Source organism: Stomoxys calcitrans, chromosome 3, assembly GCF_963082655.1.
Source record: "Stomoxys calcitrans chromosome 3, idStoCalc2.1, whole genome shotgun sequence".
NCBI classification, from domain to species: Eukaryota; Metazoa; Arthropoda; class Insecta; order Diptera; family Muscidae; genus Stomoxys; species Stomoxys calcitrans.
In genome coordinates this window covers 122,203,796-122,229,854 of record NC_081554.1, presented here as the reverse complement: position 1 = coordinate 122,229,854, position 26,059 = coordinate 122,203,796, and the positions used below count along the sequence as shown (strand labels likewise).

Sequence of the window (26,059 nt, the reverse complement as noted above, 5' to 3'; positions counted from 1 at the left end):
TTCTCTGCTGGGACCGGTGTTGTACAACATCTTCGTTTGCGACATTCCTGCACCCCCTGAAAGGTGCTTGCTTTTGACCTACGCGGATGACGTATTGGTGGTGAGTTCTGGTCCAAGGGCCAGCACGGTCACCGGACGGCTCAATGCGTACCTTGCGTCTCTGCATGGCTATTTCAAAGACTGGGGCCTGAGGCTCAATGTTGGTAAGTGTGTGGCAGTCGTGTTTAGCGGCAAGTCCAAACGGATTGTCTATCCGAATTTCAGACGCTATGTCCCTGTGCTTCGTATAGGTGGCCGGATTATTCGTGTGCAGGATTCTATGAGGTACTTGGGCGTTGTTTTTCACGGTCGATTCGACTTCTGTAGACATGTTGATTTCGTGCTCTGTAAGGCCAAGTCTGTTTACTTTGGCTACTGCAGACTCCTCGGCATGAGGGGTGGTCTTCCTCCTGATGTAAGGGTTCTGATTTACCGACAGGTAATCAGGCCCATACTTACATACGCCTTTTCCGCCTGGTGTGGTATTTCGTCACACCAGATGGAAAGACTACGTGTATGGGAAAGGAGGATCATTAGGACATGCCTTGGGATGAGGAGACGCGTTGTGGTGGATGGTTCTGTCAGGAGTACACCGTGCAGGCAGATATATGGGGCCGTTGATTTCCCTAGGATTGACGTGTTTATGGTTAGGAGCGCCCTCAGATACTTTGAAAATTCTCGAGCTTCTAGTAACTTGATTGTTCAAGCTTCTCTTGACCATCCTCCGGACACTTCATCCGAGGTCACTATGAGGCATTTACGCCCGTCAGCCCTTGCCAACTTGAATGATGAAGGGATGCTGTTCTCTGATGACGTCCTGATATTTTACCATAGGAGAAGTGACTCCTTTAATGTTTTAAATGCAGTATATGACGCTGCGCAATGATGTTCTCGCGGAAGGGGTGCCCCGGAGTCGAGTCGATGTAAATAGTGTACATAGTCTTTAGTTTAGATATCGTTTAGTTTTTAATTTCTTGTATATATTATTTAGGTTTATATTTATGTACTTTTTAGTTTAAGTTACCTTTTTAAGTTTAAATTTTAAGTTTTGAGAGAATTGCCCTTTTTAAGTTTGTGCTAAATTTTCGGGTGACATGATCTAATCTTTTTTTCTTATGTATTTTAAATGAAGAGTGTGATGTATATTGCTACTCCTGTTGTATTCAACTGAATTTGGAAGACCCTGATATATTTTTTTTGCTGGGTAATATTGTATACGGAATCTTTATTTTCTAAGGTTGTTTTGTAAATTAAATTTAAGAATTTCATCAATAAAAATGGCCTTTTGCAAAAAACAAAAAAAACAAAACTGCGAACTAATATCATTTGTGTTTCAGTGCTAAGTGAAGTGAATTAAAAAAAAAAAATAACTAAAAATGTCTGGTCGTGGTAAAGGTGGCAAAGTTAAGGGAAAGGCAAAGTCCCGTTCCAACCGTGCTGGTCTTCAATTCCCCGTCGGTCGTATCCATCGTTTGTTGCGCAAAGGCAACTATGCTGAACGTGTTGGTGCCGGAGCTCCAGTTTACTTGGCTGCTGTCATGGAGTATTTGGCCGCTGAAGTTCTTGAATTGGCTGGCAACGCTGCTCGTGACAACAAGAAGACAAGAATTATCCCCCGTCACTTGCAATTGGCTATCCGTAATGACGAAGAATTGAACAAATTGCTGTCCGGTGTCACCATTGCTCAAGGTGGTGTATTGCCAAACATCCAAGCTGTTCTCTTGCCCAAGAAGACCGAAAAGAAGGCTTAAATTATCTACGAGCATCAAAGAAAAAATGTAAATACAGGCCATCGTATAAATCAACAACAATCCGTCCTTTTCAGGACGACAAAAATTTTTTTAAAAGAGAAAAAACTATATCAAACCTTATTTTATCAAGAAAATTTACTTAAAAAATAGTTTTAAATAATAAATAAAATTTTAATTGTAGTTAAATTTAAAAAATATTTTTTGGTCGATTTTTTTTTTCAGTGGATTTGGTAATTTGCTAGCAATTTCGTTATTCGAAATTTCCTTAAACAATCCTGTTTTAGGCGTAAATACAAAAAAATCTGCCATCTATTGTTTATAGGTAAACATTTTCAAATATGTTTACATCTTATCGACTATTGCAGGTCTTTTAATATACATGTCATAATTATCAGTTATCAATTATCATGCATCAACATTTCGCCTATTTGCATACATTAACATAATAAGAATTTAGTTTTATCGACCCTACTCAAGATTATCGGCATTTAATAGGATCAATGTTACCATTAGGGTACTGTAAAAACTATTTATTTTACATTTGAATATCACATGGTAATCATTGTTCATTTTCTGATGCTGAAAAAAATTGGCATATGTAATAACAAAACATCGAAACGAAGTATCTACGATCGTCCCTCTTCGTACATTTGTGACAAAGTTAGCAGCTCCAAGCAAAGGAAACATTTAATGGTAGTATATGCGTGCATTTTGGTATCTGTGTGTATGTATGCTTTTTAGTGTTGTATACCATCGTTTCATCGTATTGTTCTAATGGCGTCGGTTTTAGTTTCGTCATGTATGTATGTATATTATAGAAGCTACATTTTGGCCGACGGCAAATTGAAAAATGGTAATATTTATTTTCAAATAAATTTTATGTATTTTTTTTTAGTAAAAATTTATAACAAGATATATCTCTTTTTAAATATGTTTTGTGGTCCTGAAAAGGACCGATTGTTTTAGTTTTAAAGTTCTTAAAATTTTCTCCAAAATAGCGTCAAGATAATGTTTAACCGCCGAAACCGTACAAAGTGCGGCCTTGTCTCTTCAAAGCGTAGACGACATCCATAGCGGTGACGGTTTTACGCTTAGCGTGTTCAGTGTAGGTGACAGCATCACGAATAACGTTTTCCAAAAACACCTTCAGGACACCACGGGTTTCTTCGTAAATCAATCCAGAGATACGCTTTACACCGCCACGACGAGCCAAACGTCTGATTGCAGGCTTGGTGATACCTTGGATGTTATCACGCAACACTTTACGATGACGTTTAGCGCCACCTTTTCCCAAGCCTTTGCCACCTTTACCACGACCAGTCATTTTTTCACTTTTTAAATTAAATTCACTTCACAAGTTATGCACAAGAACTAATACTTACCATGGATTCATATTTATTTTCCAATTCACTTAAAATTATTTTACATTTCCATTGTAGTCCTATATACATATAATACTCAACATGCTTATTCTACATTTCTCTGAGTCTATAATAATTCCAAATAAATTCTAGCAAGGCCAGCCCAGCCGATTTACCATAAGTATCTATTCCCGAATGCACGGATACATTAAATCCTCCCCGAAAAAATGGAAAAACAGGGAATGTAAAACCTACTATATAAAACCTAAGCTAAACTATCACTAACTAAATCTAATAAAACCAAAACGAATAAAAGAAAGAAATGCGTCCATCGCAATAAAAGCAAAATAAAATAAAATAAAATGAACAAAATCATAAAGCTATATACATCTCCACAACTATCTACACTATTTACAATCAGACCACAGGCACCCACTGTGCCGTGGCGTATACCATATCATCCATGCCATATTGGCGGAATCTCCTGTGGTAGAAAAGGGTACGTCCCTCCGAGTCACAAAAATGCATTTAATTCCCATCAGGAGCCATGCTCAAACCAAGGCCGAACAGCGCCTGCCTTTTCTCAGCATCAGAGTTCAGTCCCCTGAAGGTCTCAGCGAACCCAGCAATCTTGGCCATGTATACATGGAAGTCCTGTCCGAACAGCCGTCTACACTCCGCATTGAAGAAGCCCATTGCCTGAGCCGCCCTCTGCGCCGTCTCATTCCTCATTCCAACTGGGGTGATCGTTGGAGAATTCACATGCCTGGCAACGTTGGCATAAGAGCCCGCGGTCATCCTTGGTGGTGGTGGCGCCGGAGCCAGCACCTGGGCCCTCTTTGGAGGCGCCATGGTCACTTTCCTCTCTTGCATGCGCTGGAGTACTTCCAGGCGCTTCGGGCAATTCTTGTCGCTGGCCATGTGTCCGCTAGCCTTACAATTAGCGCAATATAGAGGGGCAACAGCCGCCCTGACAATCTCCCCTGTAGCCGGATCCTTGGATAAGGTCCCTTCTCCCCCGGCCTCGGCCGATGGCACACTGCACTCTCCTGGTCCGTGTGGAGATGCGCATCGCACGCATCTGTGCTCCATGCTGCAATTGGCCGCAACGTGCCCGAACCTCTGGCAGTTATGGCATTGGGTAACCCCTCCTGCTTTGTTCTTCACCATGTCTATTCTGCAGCCCAGTATGTATCTTTGCCTACGGAAAGCCCTCACATCGGAATCCTGGCCTAATTGTACGATCCATCTGTCGTACATGAGTTTCTTTACGACCATATCGCAGATCTTGATGCCAGTCGCGTCCAGGAAGGCCTTTAAATCCTCTACGTCATAGGTGCTAGACAAACCAGAAAGCATTATCGTATATGGCCTCATATTCCTCGGTGTGAAGGTGTAGAAGGACGTACCCTCTCCTATCAAATATTGCTTGACCCTAGCGTGATCTTCCAGTCTCACTAATTTAAGAACAATCATGTTCCTATTCTTTATATCAATATTAAAGAGATCATGTCCTAAAAGCCCCTTAAGACCTGACATGAATGTCTTAACATTTACCCCATAAACCTTCACTATAGGTGGGCTGACCTTACCTGATCCAACGGTCCTTCCCGCATCCGTGTTCGAGTCAGCGCCTCTGTTCCTGGTAGTGGTCCTCTGGTGATTCAAGGTTGTTGTTGTCATAGTTGTTGATGACTTTCCATTATTAGCTTGGGTCGTTTGTGGCCGCTTCTGTGTGGTCTTGCGAATAGCCCCTTTTGACATGTCTACAGTCGCCGGCGGTGCGACATCATCCTCTTCCATCAACGCTGCACCGAGGTTTTCGGCTACCTCGGTGGACCATTCGGTTATAGCCTTACTACCAGATGTAGCTATGGTAGTGCTGTCATAGTTGGTTGCTGTTGGCTGCAATTGGTGCATGGCAGCTTTAGTGGTGGTGCTGGCAGCAAGCCAGTTTGTCGTAAATGTACTACCAGATGTAGTGGTGGTAGTAATATCATTGTTGTTTCTTGCTGACTGCGATTGGTGTACAGTAGCCTCAGTAGTGATGTTAGCAGCAGCAACGAAACCAGATCGTGTGCCTTCAAGCTGTTCAATTTTACAGCGCAGCGTCTCCACAAGAGCACACTGTGCTTCCATTCTAGCAATCAAGTCCTGATTCCGCGCTTCAAGATTTCTATTCGCTGTCTCAAGCCTCTCAACGGCAAGTTGCAATTTCATGGCGTTATAGCTGGAATCGCCATCAGAACCATGGCCCTTCTTCCGCTTCCGCATTTTTGAATCTTCCTTGTCAGATTCAATTGACGATTTAGCCAAATCCATGGGGTGGCCGTTAAAATCAGTATTTTGCTGTCGCCGACAGTCGTTCTCATTGGGTCGTCGACCGCCAATGTCGTCATTGTGGTTGCCAGACATGTTATTGGCACTGCCTTCCAGTGTCACATTCGATAAATTGGCCGGAATATTTATCTCATAAGAGAAATTCTCGGCCGACACTTTAATCGTTTCCACCTTCTCCTCTATCTTAAAGCAATTGCTTTATCTCACTTCACTTGTTTAATTATTTACTGTTCACTGCACTTCACTTGGTGTTGTCACCACGGCTGCTCAGCCAATAATAATAATATGTGATGGACGAGGTCTTTAGTTGTAGGCGGTGGCACTTCATTGCTTCCTGCTGCGGCTTAAACTCGCCGGACGTGGGTTCTATCTCCGCCTATATCCCCTCACAAATAGTTTATAAGTGCCAAAGGTGTCACAAAGCGTTATTTCTTTTACATTAAAAATTTGACAGTTACATTTTGGTTTTGAATTCTAGAAGGAAACGGACAGACTATTTTTCAAAGAGTGTTCCTACAGCACAACAAATCTTGACGCTAGAATAGGAATCAGGTGGTATTGATTCCTTGGGCAGCCCACCCCTTACATGTCCAGAAATTGGCCATCCAAATGAGATATTTATGGCCCTCATCTCGTTTCTAATAAATATCTCCCTTAATTTTTCATCAAACCCTTTTTATTGACACAACTACATACTCAACCTTGTTTGAGAAGTTAACAAAACATATTTTTTTTTTTAGTTTTCAAGTCAGTATCGGCATTATATATATATTTTTCTTTTCTGTGTCTTTATAAAAAAAAGAAAGCAATTTATAGCAAAAGTCTTATCGGCTAAATATATGAACTTAAAACTATAATATATGAAAATTATAATAGCAATCAAAAAAAAAAAAATTGTAACAAGTTGTACTAGTTATAACATTTGCATATAATCCTTTTTTTCTTTTTTTAGAAACGGCCGGCCCATTAATTTAAACATTAGCGACATTTATAGTAATTGTAATTATTTTTTTTTTTTTTTTTTACCTACATAACGCTATAATTTAAAAAAAAATGTTTTTTGCTTTAATTTTCTTCTTTCTTTACGCTTCGAATACTTGTCTACTTGATCAACAGTATTTTATGCTGTGGTTTAGTTTCTAATCCTTTTTGTTTTAGATTTCTTCAATTCTTTCCTTTTAAGCTGTTTTTAATACGTTTATAAATTTTCTCTTGTTTTTTTGTAATACTTTGTGTAAAATTGGCTGGTAAGTATTAATTTTTTTAAACTTTTGATCTCTACTCAAATTGTAGCCACGTTTTCTCTTTTGTCGTAAGTGAGGTTAGTTTGCAAATTTATGTGTACAGCTAATATATATATATATATATATATATATATATATATATATATATATATATATATATATGTATATGTATATTTTTTTTAAAAATTTTTTTACTTTTTCTAATGATTTTTATAGGATTGTTCCTGTTAGCTCTTCTTCTTATATATACTCCGTCAAATCCATTCACGGTATATTCGATATCATTTGCTATACTAAGTGGTTTTGGTACTCACTAATTTCTTTACGATCCACCAGTATGGTGAATTTAAAATTCCCTCGGGATATATGGCAGATGGAGCTGATGGTCCTGCACTTATCCCTACGATTAGTTGGTCCGATTTGTCCACTGAACCACAGTATCCTATATGTGAAAGTTTCCATGCATCAATATCAAAAGAAAGAATATAGACAAATCATTCAGATCTTACCCGAGGTCACATGAAAGTAGATCCTGTATATATTCTCTTGGTGAAATGCCAGGGTTCGAAGTTATTTTGCGCAAAAATCAAGCCAGAAAACTGAACCCTATTGGTGTGAAATTATTATCAAAAGTTATCTAGAGAAAAATCACACTCACGTCCATACCTCTCTCTTAATGTGTCAGGCACTTAAAAAAAAAGACTTATAACACAAACAAGTCAATTTCAAATCACAATCAAATTGGAATTCAATTCAGAGGGCATCACACCGTTGTTAAAATACTTTAGCAACCGCACTTCACAAATGATTTTATAACAATGATTTGACTTCTTCTCTCTGCTAACCAAGATTACTGTCATCCAACATCGTGGTCCCTGGCCTTGAAATTGACTTTGAAAGGTCACAAACACATTCAAATGTCAAACAATTCCCACAATTATCAGGCTCTGGAGTCCTTCAAATACTCCAATGCAACCCTGGGTCAAGGAACCCAGACGAAAAGTAGTCGGTGTCCAAGCTGGTGCAATCATACACTCCATCATGCAATCGTAGGCAAATTGTATCGCCTCGAAACCAAAATCACTATCAAATAGAAGGCTTCCTACAATTAAAAACAATTGCCTGTCTTCTGTAACTCTTATGCCCCATCGTAGTCGCTATCGATGTGAGAGTCTTAGTCAAACCAATCTGACGTACAACACATCCGAAGAGATTATTTATTTGTAATTGATGAAGAGCCAATATCCATTGCCCGTCCCATTGTCATATTAATGATCTGTGCATTATTGCAAAATGCCTTTCCACTCATACAATAAAATATAACAAGGTCTAGCAAAAAAATCTATCATTTTGCCGGTACCACTAGGTAAGTATGGGTTAAAGCTGTCTCCTTGGACAAACTTAAAAACAGTGGGTGGCAGTAAATACCGGTGAAAGAGAATTAGTAGATAATGACCGTAGGGTCCATGTACCAATCGTCTTACAGTGTAGCTCGCCAGTGTTAGCCACCTGACAACAATTAAGTCCAAGGAAACAAAACGCAGATCGTAACATCTTCTGTGAATCCAAGTCCCATAAAGTCTATCGAACAAAAAAAATTAGGTGTTAAATCCGTGCCTTATCCACAAAAATACATAGACCGACAGCCAGTACGGCCAAATAGGTCCATGTAAACATTATCCACAGTATTCACAAACTTAAAACAGCTTCATCGTAGGTTCATTTGAATATTCTATAAAGGAAATCTGTCAAATAAGCCCACTCTAACGCTGCTTTAAGTTTTATGAATATGGCCATACATCCCGTAGCACAGTCATGTATCAATCATATACATATGTCCCAGCAAAAAAAAAAAAAAACTAAGTCAACAGCGGCCGTTACAAAGCCAAATATTATTGCGATTGCAAAAGAGTAATAAAATTTGGGAATAATAGCCGGTCGCATTTCGCTCCGAAAAATTTGCCTCCTACACTGTAAAAAAAAATCCAAACAAGTAAAATACTTCCGTGATGAGAATCGAGGAATATAAGGGCATCCACAGACAACACCGACTGGCCTTGTCAATCAAGAACACTTTCCAGAAGTCCACAACTATCCTACCTGCGTGCAGAAAAGATGAAATATTCAAAGCAAGATGCCTAGTAAAGTAGAAATAATTACATTGGAAAATGATCAAACAGGGACAGTCAGTACCGCCCTTCAGTGTTTAAGGTGCTGTCCGTGGACAATACCAATAAGTTGGCCCTTTGGACTCTCCACTTCGTACATATTGTTGCCAATTTGTCCTCTTATTCGGCATTTAAGCCATGGCCTACACAATTTAGCATTTATGCCCTTACGGAAATCGCTCTGGACAAAGTTTTTGCGGTATACCTCTTGTCCGGGCTTGAATTTAGTCTGTCTAGCTCTCTTGTTATAATTCCTCACGTTTTTGTCGTACGCTTCATGCAGCCTCTCGGTTATCCTTTGATTTATTAGCTGCATCTTCTCCGCCTTTGGCAGAACACAAATGCTGCCATCAGACAGTGCACCGATCTTCCTAAGAATCTGGTAGGCATGTGCATGTGTCACCATATTGTAGCCAAAAAGTGCATAATAAGGAGTAAGACCAGTAGATGAGTGAATAGTCGAACGTAGAGAGCACTCTATTTTCGACAAGTTTTCATCCCATCTGTTCTGATCACTTCCAAGAAAACTCCTTATACCGCCTATAATGGACTGATTTACTCTCTCACTTGCATTCGCCTGTGGAGAATAGATCGCAGTCCGCATATGTCGTATGCCATAAATATTCATAAGTTCTTGGAATGTCCCGCTGATGAATTGCTTTCCATTATCGGAGTGCAATGTCTCGGGGACTCCGAACTTATGAAATACCTCTTGGGTGAGAAACCTGACAACCGTCTTCGACGATGCCTTTGACATGGCTCTCAATAATACAAATTTTGTGCGATGGTCCAATACTATAAAGATGTAAGTATTGCCACTTTTGGTCCTGGGGTATGGTCCGAGAAAGTCAACGTAGATCTTTTGGAATGGACGTTCAGTTCTCACTTCCTGTCCCATTGTAGGGCGAAGGGTCCTTCTTGGATGTTTATTTTCCTTGCAACTCTGACAACTAGAAACAAAATTCCGTACATCCGTGGACAACGTAGGCCAATAAAAATACTGCCTTATATTGGCAATCGTTTTAGCCACACCACCATGGCATGTATTGTTGTCATGAGATTTCCGAATGATAGAGCTGGTAAGTTTCTTTGGAATCCAAATCTTCCAGCTTTCGTCTTCATCCTCCAAATCACCCCGGTTGAAAACAGTTCTTTTATAGACCAAACCATCGTCCACCCTCAAATCTGGCAGTTCTTGTCCATTCTGCTGAATCGTATCCACCAATTGGAGATACTCGGGACTACCAAATTCAGGATCGTTGAAGTTCACAAACACATTGTCATCAAGCACCAACTCCTCCATATCAAAGCGAGACAACATGTCGGGCACAATGTTCTTGGTTCCCTTACGATGTTCTATGGAAAAAGTATATCCCTGCAATCTGAGGCTCCATCGTGCTAACCTACCATTCAAATCTTTCTGCCCCATCAGCCATTTGAGACTTGAATGGTCTGTAATGACCGTGAACTCCATCAATTCTATATACTGGCGGAATTTGTCTATGGCTAGCACGACAGCGAGGCATTCCCTTTCCGTTGTGGAATAATTCCTCTGGGCAGAGTTCAATTTTTTTGAAAAATACTCAATGGGGTGTTCATCGCCATTTTCGTCCTTTTGGAACAGAACTGCTCCAACGCCGACGTTAGAGGCGTCACATTGGACGAAAAATGGTTTCCTAAAATCCGGGCTAATTAAAACTGGACTCGATACAAGTCTGTGTTTCAACCTCTCGAACGACACGGTAGCCTCAGTCGTAAAGATAAATTTTGCTGATTTCCTCAGCGTGTCGGTTATGGGCGCGGTCAAAGTAGAGTAGTCGGGTATAAACCGCCTATACCATCCTACTGTGCCTAGGAACTTTCGGACATCTCTAGCGGTTTTAGGAGGAGTTATCTTGGTGATGGCCTCGACCTTTGAAGGGTCGGTCTTGAGTTTGCCATCACCCACTATATAGCCAAGATATCTCAACTCCTTGTAACAGAATTTTGACTTTTGCATGTTTATAGTTAAACCTGCAGAAGTCAATTTTTTGCCAACTGCCTCAAGCATACCAACATGGGTCCGAAAATCGGATGACACAACCAATAGGTCATCAAGGTATACAAACACCTTATCCCTCAACTCAGAAGGGATGACCCGGTCCATTAGACGGCACATTCGCTGTGCAGCGTTGCACAGTCCGAAGGGCATTACTTTGAACTGGTAATGTGGTCTCCCTTGGACTGTGAAAGCTGTCTTAGGACGGCTTGATTCCTCTAAAGGAATTTGCCAGAAAGCGTCTTTTAAGTCGATAGCGGAAATGTAGTAAGTATCCCCTAATCTACTTAAAAGTCCGTCGATATTCGGCAACGGGTAGGCGTCTTTTTTCGTGACCTTATTGAGCTCACGAGCATCTAGGCAAAGTCTATTCTTGTTCGGTCTTACCACTAGAGTCACTCGATTGTTCCAAGCTGCGTCTGTAGCTGGTTCAATCACATCCAGTGCCAGCATACGATCGACCTCCTCATTTGTCAACCTCTGGACTGCAGGTGAAACTGGGTAATAACGCATCTTACGGGGTTCCGCGTCACCGGTATCAATGAAATGTGTCTCCAGATGTGTCTTACCCAGCCCATGCTTACTAAAGCATTTAAAATTCAGTTTGGCATTCTCAAGAAGAATCGTCTGCTCCCGAGTGAGCATATGAACCTGTGGACTTTCGATTTCTGGTAGAATTAATTCATTTATAGTTGGACTATCAAATGATATGGTTATACCAAACGTCTTCCAGAAATTCATCCCAAGGATTAGTTCCTGTGACAAAGTCGGTACAACATAAAACGTCATCGATTTCACACGGCCATTGCATTCCACAGTAGATCTTATCTTACCAACTATTGTAAGTCCACGTCCATCCGCAGTGTTTATAATGGACCGAAAGTCAAAAATCTCAATACCCATAGCCGATATATTATCAAAACATTTTCGTCCTATACATGAAACGGAAGCTCCACTGTCCATCAAACCTTTTAAATCCATGCCATTGATGGTCACATTCAAGTAAGGCCGTATATCATCATCAACCGCTAGACTTGAGACATATAAAGACTTTCTCTCTGCCTTCCGGTCTTGAAATCTACGTCTAGCGCTCAATATCTTCGGAGTTGGCCCCTGGAAATCTCCGAATATCTCCTCACGTCTCTTTTCATAATTGGCCAAACGTATCTCATACGGAATGATAGTCTTGAGACTCTTCCTGTGTACCTTGGCACTTGGTGCAATCTGCACGTCAACGGGCTTGTCCAAATCCATGTGTAAAGTCCGGGTTATGTCGTGGTTATCAAAATTAGCCGATACACCACTTGAATGCAAATCTATTGGGGCGGTTTCACATCCGAACATGATGGCCCCGTCCTCATCATGCTCCTTTGACTGTTTCCCTTACATCTCGGGCATTTCGGTGTGATCACACCCTCGAACCCACATCTGTAACAGAATATGGATCGCTGATCGGACGCACAGTCAATGAAAGTATGTCCGGGCGTCTTGCAATTCCAACATACCAATTTGTCATTCGAACTCGAATTTAATCTAAGCGCTTCCAATTGGTACTCCGGCGGAGCCGACTGGATAGGCTGGTCACATGTCCATTCAACAGAGTGGTCCAACTCGCTTACTTTACGGAATTGCTGAGGTGGCCTGTATGAGGTACGTTTGGAAATGTTCCTCTCAGCCCTTCTACACTCTTCCAAAAGGTGGTCGAAAGTAGCAATCCTCATCGGAAATATGAGCTGCGAAAGTCCATCTTTCAAGTTGTCCTTGACAATCCGCACCAGTTCATATTCTGGTATAGCCGTCCTCATCTGGTTGTTGAGTGTGATGATTTCCTGGAGGTATGTATCGGCACTTTCATTATATGACTGCCTTCGCTCCATGATCCTTCGTTGGATTTCAAAGTCACTTTCAAACCGTTGGAACTTCTTCTTAAGGCTATACCTTAAATACTCCCATTCACAATAAGGGTTCTGCCTCCTGAAACCCCAGAACCATTCATAAGCTGGACCTGACAAAAGACGATGAAACCCTTTCATCAAAATGGGCCATGGACAACCGACATCCCTCCTGATCGTCTCTACCCTAAAGATAAAGTCCTCAACGCTCACAGTCCTGTTTTGGCCGTCAAATTGAACGCCCCATTTCTCGAGGTTCCACTGTTCCTGTTGCCTTGGAAAATAATTCAATGCAGTAGCAGAAGCAAAATTCTGCGGGGGAGGAGGTGGTGGAAAATCAAAATTCCGTGGTCGAGGTAGTGGTACATCATGTCCCCGGAAAGGCGGGACATTCGGGGGTGGTATTGAAGAGCCAGTCAGTCCCACTGGGTCCTCATTTCGTGGATCAGAATATGAAATATGCCCCCCCGGCAGTACAGAAAAAACCACCGGTGCCGACCTGGACATCTGTGGCTGTGAAACACCAATTCCCAATGGCTGAGCCGCATCGACTGTTGGTGGAAAGTCATTGTCATTCGCCCTCTCATTAGACACCCCCCTCTCAGATCTTATAGTATCATGTACTATCTGTGGAATCATTCTCCGTAAATCCGTGCTCATCTCATGCATCGCCCGGGCATGTGCCGCACCGACTGATGCTGCGACATAGTCCTGTATAGACAGACCACTACCATTCACAACAATCTGATTGCCCCTAACATCATTCGCGGGCTGGTCCTGTCCCTGAGACCTAAATTCCCTGCGTATCTCCATTGCGGTAATACTACTATACTGTGGTGAAGGTATTGAATCATCTGGGGGTGAATTCGTCTGTGGACCAAGGGTCTCATTGGCCCGATCCTGTGCACCAGGAGCATGGGTCTGAACACGAGGGTCTAAAGAAATATCGGCCTGACTATTCACGGCAGCCCTCGACGTCGTAGCCGTAGAAGCAGTCATTGCAGGTGTTGTCATCGTCATGGTCGAAGTCGTTGTCGATGAACCTGAACCTGAATGACTTGATGACTTTGACCTTAATATCATTTTAGGTAGAAATCGCATCAAAATGTAAGTGTACCAATAGCTTAGCAATGTACTAAAGTTATTATATCTTTTTAAAAATGAAACTTGGCCAAAGAAAAATATATTTTATACAAAAATAATGTATATATATATATATATATATATATATATATATATATTCATATATATGTGTGTGTTTCAAAAACGGAATAGTACTAACTAAAATATAACCTACAAATCAAATTTCAGTTATTCAAGTTTTGGCCCAAATAACCGATTCAAAAAAGAAATTAATTATTTATGAAAATCCTGCAAAATTTATATTTTTTTTTTTGGCTTTATATTCAATTCTATTTTCAAAATAATTAATTTTTTTTTTTTTGTAAATTAAAAAAAATTATTGTGGCAAAAAAAAAAAATCCAAAGAGAAAATAAATAATTTTCAAACTTGATCAATTTTAATTCCAATGCTATGTCTAATTCTCTGAGTTGGAATTAAGACCAAAACTAAAAAAAAAAGAATATTTTCTTTTTAGTTTTGGTAATAACTTTTTTTTTGTTTTGTTCTTTTTGAATGTTTTGTTAATTGTTTTTTTTTCTATATTTGTTCATAAATACATTTTTTTTTGATTGGATAATATAGTATTATAATACAATTTTTTTTCTTTCTTTTCAGAAAATATATGTTGTATGGTTAAGAATTTACTGCAGTTGCGTCTAAAAAAAGGAGATTGTTTCTAGTGTCAACTTTTTATAATTCATTATTCATTTCAGTCTCTTTTTAACTAATTAACTTAGCTAGTAGAATCCAAAATATAATCAAATTATTTGTTATCACAATTAATAACTAGATTAAAAGGAAATCTAATAAATTGCATTGTGTGTACTGTCCAAAACATCTTTTCAATGGACGATTCATATCAATATATTGAAATTCTGAATGATCTCTGTTTGGTAAACTACTCTTTGAATCTAAGGATCGACAGGACAAGAACATGCATTGACAAACACTGTATTCTAACCTGAAATTTCATATTAATTTCAGCCTAGAATAACATAAAGTTGAACCCCTTGGCAAGTAGGCGTCTTTATCTGGGTTAGAGTAGCAAATAATTCACAGACGTTAGGGTCTTCAGATTACGACTTACTCCACGCAGTCAAAAACACGTAGTTGTCAAATAGTTCTCCATTATCTGGGTCTACCCCATAACTCTGTCGCAACACAGGTATAGCTCTAGGATGGCTTGCCGGGACTTACAGGATATGAAGCAAAGTCAGAAAATGGTTTGATGTAGCGATACTAAGTAAAAATGTTCAAAACATTTGTACATAATAACGTTTCCATCTCGATGAGTGCCCCTTTTTTATGAAAGGTCCAAATATTCTGAACGATCAATCCAAAAAGAGGGCAGCTCCACGTTGCTGGGCGCCAATTTGTGATGGACGAGGTCTTTAGTTGTAGGCGGTGGCACTTCATTGCTTCCTGCTGCGGCTTAAACTCGCCGGACGTGGGTTCTATCTCCGCCTATATCCCCTCACAAATAGTTTATAAGTGCCAAAGGTGTCACAAAGCGTTATTTCTTTTACATTAAAAATTTGACAGTTACATTTTGGTTTTGAATTCTAGAAGGAAACGGACAGACTATTTTTCAAAGAGTGTTCCTACAGCACAACAAATCTTGACGCTAGAATAGGAATCAGGTGGTATTGATTCCTTGGGCAGCCCACCCCTTACATGTCCAGAAATTGGCCATCCAAATGAGATATTTATGGCCCTCATCTCGTTTCTAATAAATATCTCCCTTAATTTTTCATCAAACCCTTTTTATTGACACAACTACATACTCAACCTTGTTTGAGAAGTTAACAAAACATATTTTTTTTTTTAGTTTTCAAGTCAGTATCGGCATTATATATATATTTTTCTTTTCTGTGTCTTTATAAAAAAAAGAAAGCAATTTATAGCAAAAGTCTTATCGGCTAAATATATGAACTTAAAACTATAATATATGAAAATTATAATAGCAATCAAAAAAAAAAAAATTGTAACAAGTTGTACTAGTTATAACATTTGCATATAATCCTTTTTTTCTTTTTTTAGAAACGGCCGGCCCATTAATTTAAACATTAGCGACATTTATAGTAATTGTAATTATTTTTTTTTTTTTTTTTTACCTACATAACGCTATAATTTAAAAAAAAATGTTTTTTGCTTTAATTTTCTTCTTTCTTTACGCTTCGAATACTTGTCTACTTGATCAACAGTATTTTATGCTGTGGTTTAGTTTCTAATCCTTTTTGTTTTAGATTTCTTCAATTCTTTCCTTTTAAGCTGTTTTTAATACGTTTATAAATTTTCTCTTGTTTTTTTGTAATACTTTGTGTAAAATTGGCTGGTAAGTATTAATTTTTTTAAACTTTTGATCTCTACTCAAATTGTAGCCACGTTTTCTCTTTTGTCGTAAGTGAGGTTAGTTTGCAAATTTATGTGTACAGCTAATATATATATATATATATATATATATATATATATATATATATATATATATGTATATGTATATTTTTTTTAAAAATTTTTTTACTTTTTCTAATGATTTTTATAGGATTGTTCCTGTTAGCTCTTCTTCTTATATATACTCCGTCAAATCCATTCACGGTATATTCGATATCATTTGCTATACTAAGTGGTTTTGGTACTCACTAATTTCTTTACGATCCACCAGTATGGTGAATTTAAAATTCCCTCGGGATATATGGCAGATGGAGCTGATGGTCCTGCACTTATCCCTACGATTAGTTGGTCCGATTTGTCCACTGAACCACAGTATCCTATATGTGAAAGTTTCCATGCATCAATATCAAAAGAAAGAATATAGACAAATCATTCAGATCTTACCCGAGGTCACATGAAAGTAGATCCTGTATATATTCTCTTGGTGAAATGCCAGGGTTCGAAGTTATTTTGCGCAAAAATCAAGCCAGAAAACTGAACCCTATTGGTGTGAAATTATTATCAAAAGTTATCTAGAGAAAAATCACACTCACGTCCATACCTCTCTCTTAATGTGTCAGGCACTTAAAAAAAAAGACTTATAACACAAACAAGTCAATTTCAAATCACAATCAAATTGGAATTCAATTCAGAGGGCATCACACCGTTGTTAAAATACTTTAGCAACCGCACTTCACAAATGATTTTATAACAATGATTTGACTTCTTCTCTCTGCTAACCAAGATTACTGTCATCCAACATCGTGGTCCCTGGCCTTGAAATTGACTTTGAAAGGTCACAAACACATTCAAATGTCAAACAATTCCCACAATTATCAGGCTCTGGAGTCCTTCAAATACTCCAATGCAACCCTGGGTCAAGGAACCCAGACGAAAAGTAGTCGGTGTCCAAGCTGGTGCAATCATACACTCCATCATGCAATCGTAGGCAAATTGTATCGCCTCGAAACCAAAATCACTATCAAATAGAAGGCTTCCTACAATTAAAAACAATTGCCTGTCTTCTGTAACTCTTATGCCCCATCGTAGTCGCTATCGATGTGAGAGTCTTAGTCAAACCAATCTGACGTACAACACATCCGAAGAGATTATTTATTTGTAATTGATGAAGAGCCAATATCCATTGCCCGTCCCATTGTCATATTAATGATCTGTGCATTATTGCAAAATGCCTTTCCACTCATACAATAAAATATAACAAGGTCTAGCAAAAAAATCTATCATTTTGCCGGTACCACTAGGTAAGTATGGGTTAAAGCTGTCTCCTTGGACAAACTTAAAAACAGTGGGTGGCAGTAAATACCGGTGAAAGAGAATTAGTAGATAATGACCGTAGGGTCCATGTACCAATCGTCTTACAGTGTAGCTCGCCAGTGTTAGCCACCTGACAACAATTAAGTCCAAGGAAACAAAACGCAGATCGTAACATCTTCTGTGAATCCAAGTCCCATAAAGTCTATCGAACAAAAAAAATTAGGTGTTAAATCCGTGCCTTATCCACAAAAATACATAGACCGACAGCCAGTACGGCCAAATAGGTCCATGTAAACATTATCCACAGTATTCACAAACTTAAAACAGCTTCATCGTAGGTTCATTTGAATATTCTATAAAGGAAATCTGTCAAATAAGCCCACTCTAACGCTGCTTTAAGTTTTATGAATATGGCCATACATCCCGTAGCACAGTCATGTATCAATCATATACATATGTCCCAGCAAAAAAAAAAAAAAACTAAGTCAACAGCGGCCGTTACAAATAATAATAATAATACTTACCATGCTGCGATACCTCATATTTATACAAAATCCGCTCTGAATTTACTACATACACATACGCTTCGATCTATCTTCGGGGTTGTTCGTATACACTTCGTGTGTACAGATACAAATGTTGAAGCATATACGCAGCACACACCCTTATTGGAAACTGTAGCCCGCCAAATTTTTTCTATAAATATCGGGAATCGCTCCGTAAGGCAACTATTACAGTGTTAACAGTGTTTGTGTGCATATCGTGAAGTGAACTAAAAACCTCTAGTGAAAAATGGCTCGTACTAAGCAAACTGCCCGTAAATCTACTGGTGGCAAAGACCCTCGTAAGCAATTGGCTACCAAAGCTGCTCGTAAGAGCGCACCAGCCACCGGTGGTGTTAAGAAGCCACATCGTTTCCGCCCTGGTACCGTTGCTTTGCGTGAAATCCGTCGCTACCAGAAGAGTACTGAGTTGTTGATCCGCAAATTGCCTTTCCAACGTTTGGTTCGTGAAATTGCCCAAGATTTCAAGACTGACTTGCGTTTCCAGAGCTCTGCTGTCATGGCCTTGCAAGAAGCTAGCGAAGCCTACTTGGTCGGTCTCTTCGAAGATACCAACTTGTGTGCCATCCATGCCAAGCGTGTCACCATCATGCCCAAGGATATCCAATTGGCCAGACGTATTCGTGGAGAACGTGCTTAAATTATTGACATTTTAAAAGCCAACTTTTTTTTACAAAAACAATCGGTCCTTTTCAGGACCACAATATTTTTATAAAAAAGAGAAAAAAATTTATTCAAAACTTACACCTTTTTATTTTTATTAAAATAAATAAATATAGTCTTTTTTTGGGGATGGAAAAATACACTATTTATATTAAAAAAATTTTTTTCTTTTCTATGCGTTTTACTTTTGGTAATATTGGGTTTCAAAACATGGAGCGAAATCAAAAACTTTTTTTTAAAAAAAAATTATTTAATTTACTTTTTATGTTAAATTGAAAATTTTTATTTTCTATTAGCAACAGTATATTTGCTGTTATTCTTTTTGCAAAATTTGATTTTTCGTAGTAGCTACATAACAAGAATGAATGAAGATAAAAACAGGCAGGCCAATACATTCGAGAGAATTTTAACCTTAAATAGATAATTTAGATACATTGAATATAAATTTTTTCTGTATTTTTTATTATTTTTAAACAAATGATATTTTTTGCTATTCTAAAAACTGTTTTAAAAAGAATAAAATAGTATTTTAATATTTTAAATTATTAAAGGGAAATAGATTTCGTTCGGTATGCAACTGTTCTACATTTGCTTGCTTAGACAAGGGCATTTTTGAATTTGTGTTTAATTTCCAAAAAAAAATTATATATTTTTTTAAATTTGTGATTGCAACAATACATTGTTTAGAATTTACATTTTTAAATTTTTTATTTAGTTTCAAGTCCACTTTATATAGAAAAAAATATTTTATAATAAATGCAATAGAGCTCACCGCACATTTTGCATAGCCAACGACGTTGGTATAACATAGCATCGTAATATTTTAGACTTTTCGTAACAAACGTACACTTTTTACAAATTATGTAACATTTTAATAGAAATCTATCATTTCTATAATATTTTATGATAAAATTTTCCTAAAACATTTTTACATTAGAGCTTTCAAATTAATTTGCAGAAAAACTTTTATTCATGGAAAATACGCCAATATGGTGAATTCAACTGTCATAGACTACATAATAAAATCGATTATTTCACTATGAAAATCATCCAAATTTTCACTTTTTTTTACACTTCTTTCAAGAAAACATATCAAGATTCCATACTAAATTTTTATAAAAACCAATTTTCAATAAAAATTGGAAAATTTTTATAATTTAGTTACAATTTTATCATAACATTTTTATAAACTTTCAACTCAAACCCTTATAACTCGGTAACGCTTAAAGATAATTAACTCGGATTTTCTTTAATGATTAGCTGGATATCTCTACTAGAAGAATTGTATAAAAAATAAAAAGAAATTGTTACTATCTCATCGTAAAATGAATAATTCTGTGAAAACTTTTGTAAAAATTTTTATTCGCTTCCACACAACGTTTCGCAAAATTTCGTAGTTGACTACTATGTACTTCTCATAATTTCGATGTACCCAGCCATCACTAGTCTAAAGGTTGAAACCATATTTTCAACCAATCAGCGTACACCAGTAGTGAGTGTATATTTACAAAGTGTTAAAGTGTGTTTAAAAAGAAAAATATAAGTGAAATCATGTCTGACGCCGCCGTTGTTGAAGCCACCGCATCTCCAGTCGCCGCTGTTGAGAAAAAGGCACCTAAGAAAGCCGCTGCCAAGGCAAAGAAACCCTCTGCTGCCCCAAGCCATCCACCAACCCAACAAATGGTCGATGCTGCCATCAAAACATTGAAAGAACGTGGTGGTTCCTCATTGCCTGCCATCAAGAAATACTTGGCCAGCACATACAAAGTTGATGCTGTAAAATTGGCCCCATTCATCAAGAAGTACTTGAAGAGCGCTGTTGCTAGTGGAAAATTGATCCAAACTAAAGGTAAGGGTGCCTCCGGTTCATTCAAATTGTCCCCATCTGCCTCGAAGGAACCTAAAGCAAAGAGCGCTGAAAAGAAGAAGAAGGTCCCAGCCGGTGATAAGAAAAAGAAGGCAGCAGCACCCAAAAAGGCAGCCGGTGAAAAGAAAGCCGCTGCAAAGAAGCCTTCCGCTGCTAAAAAGACCGCCGAGAAGAAGAAGACCGAAAAGGCCAAGGCTAAAACTGCCAAAAAGACAGGTACAGTTAAAGCTAAACCCGCAAAAACAGCCGCCAAAGCATCAGCCACTAAACCAAAGGCACCCAAGGCAAAAACCACCGCTGCCAAGCCCAAAAAGGCTGCCGCAGCAAAGAAGCCAGCTGCCAAGAAGACCGCCGCTAAGAAGTAATTTTTCCATGCAAAATTACTTATCATGTCAAAATGATTATTTTCGATATTCGAAAGCAGTATATCTAACAGCCCTTTTCAGGGCTACAAAAAAATTTTTAAAAAGAGACCAAATTTAACTCAAACAATTTTTTAATTACCTAATAAATACTATGTTAATTTTAAGGGAAAAGCTAATCACAGCCCTTTTCGTAGCTGTAAAACATCTGTTGAAATCTTTTAATACCATTGTTACCTACTATGGGAATACATTACCCTTTAAGGAAATTTAAGTAATCACATGTTAAATGGGATTTTTTCCGCAACTGGATTAACTGTTTCACTTAGGGTCATAAACCAAAGCAATTACTAAGAACTATGAAAATCAGTTAATGTTAAAGAAAATCTCATTTAGCATACCTAACCAATAAGAGAGTGGCGTACAATATTCCCTTCAAAAATCGCACTTAGCATACCTATTTCATTCTTTACGAGCATACCTACCCATAGATCTCGCGTACAAACGCATAAGTCCACATATACATCTCTACACCATTTCACGCTAACATACTAGTATACATCCCTAAAAAATTTAGTATCAACACACACGCTCACATATACTCGAACATCAATACAACGTTGCATACCGAGTGTTTGAGCATAAGAGCAATATGTGTTGATCATATTACTGTAGATGTAGATGGTGCTAAGCAAGGAGGGCAATATTAGAGTATGGGTAGTATACATATTTTATTTTAAAAAAGTAATAAGGGCAATGTGAGGGTGAGTGGTAGATATATTTTTTCTTTAAATTTGTAAATATAAATTAATTTTAGTTGAATAACGAATTAAGTCTCTTTTTTAATTTATTTTGTGGCCCTGAAAAGGGCCTTTGATGTTGTAGGGAAAATATTGTACGACGAAATAAGTATGCCATTTACTTGGAGCTGGTGTACTTAGTAACGGCTTTGGTACCTTCACTGACAGCGTGCTTAGCCAACTCACCGGGCAATAATAGACGGACGGCAGTTTGGATTTCCCGACTGGTGATGGTGGAACGCTTGTTGTAGTGAGCCAAACGGGAGGCTTCGGCGGCGATACGTTCAAAGATATCGTTGACGAAACTGTTCATGATGCTCATGGCCTTTGAGGAGATACCAGTATCGGGATGGACTTGCTTCAACACTTTGTAAATGTAGATAGCATAACTCTCCTTACGCTTGGTGCGTCTCTTGGTCTTGTCACCCTTAGTGATGTTCTTTTGGGCTTTGTCGGCCTTCTTTGCTGCTTTACCACTGGCTTTTGGAGGCATTTTCACTTGGTTTTTTTTTTAAGTCACACAAACACTTTTAACACTGTTCACGATTTTGTGTGTTTGATGGCGTTTCATATAGCCGTTTATTTTTTCCAAAATTCAAATTCATTTACAGAGATTTTGCTAATATCTAATTGAATCTATAAATTTTACAAAGTACTTAAAAAATTCCCTCGTACGACAACTTCAAGTTATTATGCGGTAGCCGGCTCTTGACCGTGACTACAAATTCCGTCAAAAATCAAAATCAAAATTAACCTCGAGTTACAAAAAAGAAATATTTCATAGAACCAAAAATAGGGGTATGATACTTAAATCTAAATCTTAAACCTAAATAACTATATACGGAAAGAATAAATATAATCTTAATTCTAGAGTAATTCTAAATAACTATTTACAATATGTACAAGGCAGGGATCACTGAGTTGTGTCGTACACTGTGTCCTGAAAATCAAAACTGTTATGTCTTCTATGGTAAAATAGAAGGACTTCACCATCATATAAGAGGTTTTCCTCATTCAGTCTAGGCAGTGCAGCTGGTGAAAAGTACGTTCTGTTTAGAAGTGCATTCCTGTCATCATTGGAGGAGAAATGGTCAGACACCATCCCATTGCCCACATCGCCGCATCGTCCCAGAAATTCAATGGCGCCCCGCACCATCCATACGTCGATACGGGGAGTCCCCGCTCCATCATATATCGCCCTACACGAAGGGCGACTAACCGAACCATCCCTCCTAACTATCGTCCGCAGCCCCAAGCACGAGCGCAAAGCCCGCCTCTCCCAAGCCCTGACCCTCTCCATCTGCGCCGAAGATATGCCGAACCATATCGGAAAGGCATATGAAACCACCGGTCTGATCACTTGACGATAAATCAAGAGCTTCACGGCCGACGATAGACCCCTCCTCATCCGAAACAGGCGGTGATAGCCGAAATAGACCCTCCTCGCCCTGTCCAGCGCGTAATCAACATGATTACGGAATTCCAGTCTGGAGTCAAAAACGACCCCCAGATACTTAATCGTGCCAGTAATTGCCACGTCATCAACCCCGATGCGGACCACGGGAACGTATCGTCGAAAATTAGGATAAGTGGTGCCAGTCCTGCCCCTAAAAACCATAGCGGAGCATTTCGCCGGGTTTAGCCTAAGCCTCCATCTAGTGAAATAACCACACAACTCACCCAAAAACATGTTAACATTCCTGTTAACAATAGAAGCCCTGGGGCCAGAGAAGGCCAACATGACGTCATCCGCGTACGCCAGCAGCATGCCACCTGAAGGAGGGGTTGGAATGTCATGGACAAACAAATTGTACAACATCGGCCCGAGGATGGAGCCTTGGGGGACGCCAGATCGAACTGGCCGATCTGAAGAAGATTGCTCACCTACCCTTACACAAAAACTCCGACCGTGGAGAAAGCTTGCGACCACCCTACATACCTGTCTGCCAAATCCAAGGCCCCTAAGCTTAAAAAGCAGGCCGTCGTGCCAAACGGAATCAAAGGCCTTGGAAATGTCAAGGCCTACCGCAATCGTCCCGTACTTCCTATCAAATCCCCTAGCCACGTAGCTTGTGAAAACGCCTAAAGCGTGTGTGGTGGAATGGTCCGGCCTGAAACCAAACTGACCATCCGGCAGAATACCTCTGTCTTCAACGACCCTGGCAATCCTCCTCAAAATGAACGACTCAAAGAGTCTCCCAAACGTCGACAAAAGAGAAACAGGCCTATAGCCAGAGCGATCTCGCCGATCAGATCCCGGTTTCGGTATCGGAACAACTACAGCGGTCTTCCAGGCGGGAGGAAAATACCCCAAATTCAGGCAGTGGTTAAACAAGACGCACAGAAAAGTGAAAATCACATTGCCGGCTCTCTTGAGCGCAATATCCGGGACTCCATCAACACCGGAGGACCTCTTGGACGACCAAGAGGAAAGGGCCGAACCAATGCAAGATGGTTTTACAAAAAGACCATCTTCCCACAAGGACCTATCGGCCACAGCAGTGCCGTTAGCAGGGAACGAACCAGAAAATTCAACCAGGGGAGACGCATCAACAAGATCATCTGCAACCCCATGGACCTGTCTTTCGAACTCGCCGTCAGACGGGGGAAAGCCCGTCACCAAATCGACTTGAACATGGTCCGCAATAGCCTCCGCCTTGGAAAGATCATCAGTCAATACACTCCCGTCAGAGGACGTCAGGTCTCCAATAGGTTCCCTATTGGATAGGCCCGCGGCCCTCTTGACCTGAGAGTATGATCGACCATCGATCCTAATACGTCCAAGTCGGCGGCTCATGCGGTCCCGTTCGAAGGAGTCAATGGACTCGCGAATCACCCTAGACAGGTGTCTGATGTCAGTGCGCAAAAGCCCGCGGCGCTCTGGATCAGCCGATCCGCGCAGCGCCCGACATAGGGCCCTACGCTCATAAATGAGCCTGAGAATCCAGCCCGGTAAGAACATCCTTGTCCTCTCCACGGGAACCCTAGGGACCGAAGCCTCGATCGCGGAGCGAAATACCATTCCAAGTCCCTCAACACAATCATCAATCTCCTGTGTAGTCACGTTCCTGTCTACCGGAAGAGAAATAGGCGACAGCCCCTCACCCAGACGAGCCCTGTAGCGACGGACATGCATTCTGCTAAAATCGAGGAAAGTCCTGGGATTCCTTATCTCAAGTCGCCCTATACCTAGAGTCACCTGGATCGCCCTATGATCTGACTCGAAATCAAATGCTCTCGACAATCCCCCATCGCCCGTGAGTGGAACACCAGGAGTCAACAAAAAGAAGTCTATGTAAGTCCCCCCGGATGCATTCGGTCTCGTCGGTCTATCGCACCGGCACGTCGCGAAATCAGGGTAGTCAAGTAAAAACCTGGCCAGCCGCCTTCCCCTGGGGTCCACCTCCGTGCCACCCCAGGACGGGTGTTTAGCATTGAGGTCTGCTCCAACCACAACCTCGCCAGACTCGTGCAGCTCCATAATCGACTCCAAATCCGATGGTATCAAGGGTTCACCAGGACGAAGATAAAGCGAAACAAAGGCAACTGAACCGCCATCCCTCGTAAAAACCCTCGCAGCGCAGGATTCTATGCCTCCTGTCCGAATATGTATCCTCTCACTGCGAAAAGAACTCCGCACAAGTACCGCAGTGCCACCGCCGCGTGACTGTCTATCCTGTCTGAAAACATCATATCCCTCCAATTCAAAGCGGTGCCTACTGGAAAGCTTATGTTCCGCCAACAAAATCACATCAGGTCCATGGTCGTCAACAAAAATCTTCAAAAAATGTCTCCTGCGTAAGGACACACAAGAGTTGATGTTCAGAAAAACACACTTAAATAAACTACACATCGCAGAGGAAGCGCAAGAAGGCCGTAATGGCCCCCGACTCACCATGCTCCCTAACAAGGCCTGCATACCTTGGTGCAAATTCCCTCATCCTAGCGAAAACTGAAACGAAGTCGCCGCCCAATATTCGCTGACAGTCCGCAAAGATATCCGCACCGCCGGCGGATGTGGGGGCACCAGACGGTGCCGAGCGCGCGCTTGGCCGTGCAGCAGACGCGTAGGAAAGTCCTCTCACCCTATTCGACCTAGACATATCCCTATTCCTGATCTCCTCTCTCTTCTCTGCCATCCTG

General features: G+C 40.0%; 4 protein-coding genes across 4 annotated transcripts in view; 2 read left to right on the top strand and 2 right to left on the bottom strand.

Annotated features, from left to right (window-relative positions):
- The window catches only part of LOC131995567 (uncharacterized), a 446,417-nt gene that overhangs the window by 30,914 nt on the left and 389,444 nt on the right, over window positions 1-26,059 (bottom strand). The window lies entirely within an intron of this gene.
- Window positions 1,371-1,870, top strand: LOC131995594 (histone H2A). Its single transcript, XM_059364362.1, has one exon. The coding sequence runs from the start codon at window positions 1,416-1,418 to the stop codon at window positions 1,788-1,790; it is 375 nt and encodes a 124-aa protein (XP_059220345.1). The 5' UTR covers window positions 1,371-1,415; the 3' UTR covers window positions 1,791-1,870.
- LOC131995573 (histone H1-like) lies at window positions 20,439-21,119 on the top strand. Its single transcript, XM_059364344.1, has one exon. The coding sequence runs from the start codon at window positions 20,439-20,441 to the stop codon at window positions 21,117-21,119; it is 681 nt and encodes a 226-aa protein (XP_059220327.1).
- On the bottom strand, window positions 22,035-22,409 carry LOC131995609 (histone H2B.1/H2B.2-like). The gene has a single exon (XM_059364378.1). The coding sequence runs from the start codon at window positions 22,407-22,409 to the stop codon at window positions 22,035-22,037; it is 375 nt and encodes a 124-aa protein (XP_059220361.1).